This window comes from Meleagris gallopavo, chromosome 1, assembly GCF_000146605.3.
Source record: "Meleagris gallopavo isolate NT-WF06-2002-E0010 breed Aviagen turkey brand Nicholas breeding stock chromosome 1, Turkey_5.1, whole genome shotgun sequence".
Lineage (NCBI taxonomy): Eukaryota > Metazoa > Chordata > Aves > Galliformes > Phasianidae > Meleagris > Meleagris gallopavo.
Genome location: NC_015011.2, coordinates 126405762 through 126411072, shown reverse-complemented (window position 1 = coordinate 126411072; position 5311 = coordinate 126405762). Strand labels below are relative to the sequence as shown.

Genomic DNA, 5311 nt, shown 5'->3' with positions numbered 1-5311 from the left:
AACAAAAAAAATACAACTAGTGCGATACTTGACCTTGATTTGCGAAATACAAATCAAATACATATCACAAAACTCATTAAGAATCTATCTAAAATTATTTTATATTTCTGTGAGCTTTCTGAGAAGTTGGATATTTCTTCCTCAGTGAATGAGTGATGTTATGAAGTGACATAAGTCCAAGTTTAATAAGAAATAAGAAAATTTACATAGGTGCTTAATAACAAAAAAAACCTCATATGTCTCCACAGACATACATATGTAGGTAGGTTGAAATATTATTGACAATTATTGCATTTTACTCACCAAGCAACAGAAACACGTGTACAGTGTAATGCACAGAGACATCAGTTCAGCTTAATGTGTGTGGTGGGCACAAGAGGTGTAACTAGCACTGCACTGCATGTCTCTACACAACATTCCATTGTTGCCTACACAGTTGGCACTTGAGTTAAGCTCAATGAATTCATGAAAAATGTTATTAAAAATCACATAATAACAATAAAGTTTATAATTTTCTGGGACCACACTACTAGCTGTCCAGGGCTGCATGTGGCCCATGGGTCGTGGGGTGGACAAGTCTCCTTCAAACACTATTGATGTTTTTCTACATGAACATTTGAAATCAGCCTCAAATTCTTTTCAAGCAAAACTGTACATTTGCCAGAGCTAAGAAAAGTAGGTCAATATTTAATTCCAGCCAAGACCTGGCAGATATTGAGATTTTTCTCCTCCTGCTTTGCGTGAACAAGTCAGAGCTCATGGTGTTTTCCATGCATTGCTAAGATACTAACAGGAGGAGAAACAAGCTTTGAACTTGGTGCTGACGCTTGGTTTAACAGAGCACTCCTGGAGAAGTGAGTCACCCACAGCCTGACAGAGCCGAAAACCAAACTGCCCACTTCCCAAAAGATGCCTTCACCAAAGAATTGAAGCCAAGCTAGGTGGTCATTCTGCAGCAGAAACTGGAGCACCACATGACATGGCAGTGGCACAGGCTGTTAAGGAAGGTAGCAGAGTCACTATGCCTGTAGGTGTTCAAGAACCATGTGGATGTGGCACTGAGGGACGTGATCACTGGGCATGATGGGGGTGGATTGGGGTTGGACTTGATGATCTGAGAAGTCTTTCCAACCTTAATCATTCATTCTATATTATCCTGGAGATGTTCAGGAAACATATGGATGTGGTACTGAGGGGTGTGGTTAGTAAGCATGGTGGGAATGGGGCAATGGTTGATCAAGATGATCTTAGAGGTCTTTTTCAATCTTAATGATTCTGTGACTCTTTGATTCTATTGTAAAATTGGCAGGGCTGTTAACAGGATCAGAAAGCAAGAACACTGAGCTTTTTGATTGGTTAGGACAAATACCAGAAAGAATATAAAGAACAGCAGTCCTAAGTCATGGTCCCTGTACTGTCAGCGAATGGATGTGTAGTAACGAGAGTTAGTGGCCTCTCAATCTCAAACTGCTGTCTTGCAGTAGATAATAGTATAATAGTGAGCTTACTCAGATCTTTTAAAGAATAGATGCCTACCAGAAATGCGGAAGCACAGTTCAGCTTTTCTGAAGAATATGTTCTAGGGGTGAATTAAACAGCTTTTTTTTTGCTCTTGTCATGAAGAAAATGAAGATTTGGAGCAAAAAATGCACTTTGATGTAATTTTCTTTTGTTTAAATTTTTATTTTCTTTTTGCCCCTGAAGGCTTCATTGTATCTTTACAGAGAAGAAAAGATGTTTGACGCTCTTGGACTCACATGCATGATTTGTTGGTGCATGATGCTATTTTGTCCTTTACATGCTGACCTTCAGTGTATGGGGTGTAAGTATATTTTTATGTAGTCTGAGGAACGGTGTTTAATTCCTCATTATTAGAGTTATTTGAAATTAAGCTGGTAATAGTGAATTTAGGTCTGAAATATACTATACTCTCTAACAATAGCAGCACCATATTCTAATTTGAACTTATCCTGTAACCATTTCAGCGGGGACACAAGAATCGCCTATCTCAAACTTGACATTGAATCGGAGAAGAATGGAGCTGTCCTGGCAAAGCAGCAAGAACTTCTCCAGTTACAAGTGTACCATGGCTGCAAACTTAAAACACAGAGAAATGAAGGTAAACATTCTGTTCATTGAGATAATTTATTGCACTTTTTTTGCTTAGCTCTTACAGATTTCATTTACCTTGAAAAAAATTGCATCAGTTGGCTTTAAAATCTGTGACTGTTTGCAGTCTACATCTTGATCTATGAAAAGCTATTGCTGATGCCAAAGTGTATTTGATATGAAAGAAGCTTCCCAAAAGAAGCACAGAAATTAGGTTCAGTCACCCAAGAGAAAAGGTGATAGCCTGAACTGCAGCTGTGCTGAAGCATGAATGGGAATGTAGCTGCAGGAAAAAAAGGGATGTGAGACTAAGAGAGACATCTGGAGAATTTAGAGGGGCACAGATCCTTCAGCTGAAAAGTGGATATTCCAAATGATGTAATGGATTTTCAGTGTTTCAAGTTCTTCACCTATTTCTCAGTAAACTGGAATGAGCCTCTAGGACACATTTTGTTATAAGCTCATGCTATCCTAACAGAAAAGTTGAGGAGACTGTTGCGGAGAGGAGGAGACAGAGAGACAGCTTATTTAGAACAGCAAAGCAGAAGCTTAATTGGAAATATGTACTACAATAATACACCATGCTGTCACTGAAGATTTTAAATTTAATGCCATAGATATCTTTCTTAACCCCGTGGAGATCAGATGAAGATTTTTGTTTAACTGGGATCCTCTGATTTAATTTCATTTTGATTCTCCTGTTGATTCTGCATCTTCTCTTATGTCTTTGGGTTAATATTAGCCTTCCTTAATTGTCACATGATGGTGTAGAAATCTCTTTGTGTAGTTGTGCTTTCAATTACTCAGTTTCATTCTAGATTATCCTCAATTTGTAAAGAAGAGCATAAAACAGCCCCAGGCATTTGAGGCATTGAAACAGGCTGCCCAGGGAGGTGGTGGAGTCACTGTCCCTGGAGGTGTTGAAGAACCGTGTGGATGTGGCACTGAGGGATGTGGTCAGTGAGCATGGTAGGGGTGGGTTGGGGTTGGGCTTGATGATCTAAGAAGTTTTTCCAACCTTAATCATTCTATGATTCTACATATACACACTAAATTTTGGCCATTGGAGTTACTGCTGACTGGTCCTTTCAAATCCAGCACTATCTAAAATAGCAGAGGAAAATCAGAGAAGCAAAATATGTACATGTTACTTTTCAGGTGAAGAACAAATCATGCAGATTTGAAGTAGAAGATAGTGTGCCTCTGTACAGAGGAGCAGTCTTCACCGTTACAGTACCAAAGACAAACATCTCAAAAATTTGTCCATTTTTCCCTGAAGGTAATGCTTGTGGTTTTCTCCTTTTACAATCTTTTGAAGGTAAATAATACCATAGGAAATAGCTCCTTAAACAGTAGTTAAATACTATTTTTCTATTTAAAATGCTTGTCTTTTTGCAAGTTTGTTTTAGCCATTTGTTTTCTACTGACCATTCTGCAGTTCTGCATTAGAGGTGTTACAAAAAATATATCAATAATTGTCTTATTCCTTTTCTTGCTAGGGCTCCAAATTACTGCTAAATTGCAGTGGTTTCAGGGTAATTCAAGTAATTGTTCTGGCTGTTTGACTACTACAGACACTAGTGCTTCTGCAGCTGCATGTAGCTGGGTTATTTCAGACTTGGAAAAAATGATAAGATTAAGTAGTTTGTTTATCTTTTCTTAGGGACTCCACAGAGGAGACTTTTTCACAGTGCCCTAAAAAATACAACCCAGGGCACTGCCTTTTAAATGCTCTTCCCCATCTGCATCTCAGGTCCAGGCATGCAGGTTTCCCAAGGGGACTCCCATGTTTCTCTGAGGGAGGGAAGGGGAGGGCAGAGAGAAGAGGAAGAGGAGAGGGTGAGGGAGAGGAGAGGAGAGGAGAGGAGAGGAGATTCGTTGCAAGGGACCCACAAAAATCAAATTCCGCTGCCTGACTACTTTACATCTAACTCTCAGCCTCTCCTCATAGGACATGCCGCTAGCCTTCTTAGCTTTGGTGCCCTCCTCTGGGCACTTCCAAGTTTCTGAAAGTCCAAGTTATGTTGTGGAGCCCAGAACTGCATGCAAAATTTGAGATGAAGCCACACCAGCGCTAAATACAGAAGGATAATCATCTCTTTTGACCAGCTGGCCATGCTGTGTTTAATGTACCTCACAGTGCGATTTGCCCTCTTGGCTCCCAGAGCATACTGCTGGCTCATGCTGAGATGCTGTCACCAGAGCCCACATGTCCCTACCTGCTGAGCTGCTCTCTGGCCACTCCTCTCCCAGTTTTGCCTGTGTCTGGCATTGCTCTGTATCTGATGCAGCACACAACATTTACCTTTACTGAACTTCATGCCACTGATGATTTGGCCAACACTCCAAAGTATCTAGATCCCCCTGCATGGCCTTTTGTCCTCCAGGGAGTCAGCAGCATCTCACAGTTCAGTATTGTGAGCAAATCTGCTGAGGAGACTTTCCACTCCAGCTTCCAGAACACTGATAAAAACGTTGAACAGAACTGTCACTAGAATTGAGGGACCACTGCCAATGAATGGCTGTCAGCCAGAGGTAGCCCATTCACTACAACCATTTGAACTCTGCTGTTGAGCTCTCCCAGTTTAGTATGAACTTGTTTACCTCATGGCTGGACAATTAGTCCAGAATGATGTCATGAGGGACAGTACCAAAAGCCTTACCGAAATCCAGAAAGGTTACGTCTGCTGCCATGATTCTCCAGCATGGAGAAGTCCACACATTTTTTCTTCATAATGGACATTGCTGTGTTTGCAGGCATTAATGGGTCAGCCATTGAGAACTTCTCCTGTGTGATTTATGACATTTCCCTCATGAATTGCACTTGGCATGCAGGCAGGAATGCTCCAGGAGATACCCAATATTTTCTCTACTGGCAGAACTCAAGGTGAGTAGGTCTTCTTGAGTTTTGGGTAGTCTGAATTCTCAACACATCACTATGCCTACATTTAACTAAAACCCCTTGTTATATATCCATTATGTTACCTATAGAAATGATGACCAGACAGAATGTGAACTTTACATGAAAGATGAAAATGACAGAAACATGGGATGTAAATTCCAAAATGTGACAATTAAAGATAAAACTACTTATTTCCTGGTAAATGGATCCCACAAAGCCTTCCTGATCCAGTTTTATGATAATTATACAAAACTATACACAATTGGTAAGTAGACAATTTATTACTGCTGTACCAAAAGG

General features: G+C 40.3%; 1 protein-coding gene across 1 annotated transcript in view; it reads left to right on the top strand.

Annotated features, from left to right (window-relative positions):
* Nucleotides 1-1670: 1670 nt before the first annotated feature.
* Nucleotides 1671-5311, top strand: part of LOC104916148 (granulocyte-macrophage colony-stimulating factor receptor subunit alpha-like) — a 12865-nt gene continuing 9224 nt past the window's right edge. The window contains exons 1-5 of the mRNA XM_019612026.2: nt 1671-1822; nt 1986-2119; nt 3268-3388; nt 4867-4996; nt 5101-5279. Of these exons, the coding sequence (XP_019467571.1) occupies nt 1735-1822; nt 1986-2119; nt 3268-3388; nt 4867-4996; nt 5101-5279 (652 nt within the window). The 5' untranslated portion in view covers nt 1671-1734. The remainder of the gene's footprint in view (nt 1823-1985; nt 2120-3267; nt 3389-4866; nt 4997-5100; nt 5280-5311) is intronic.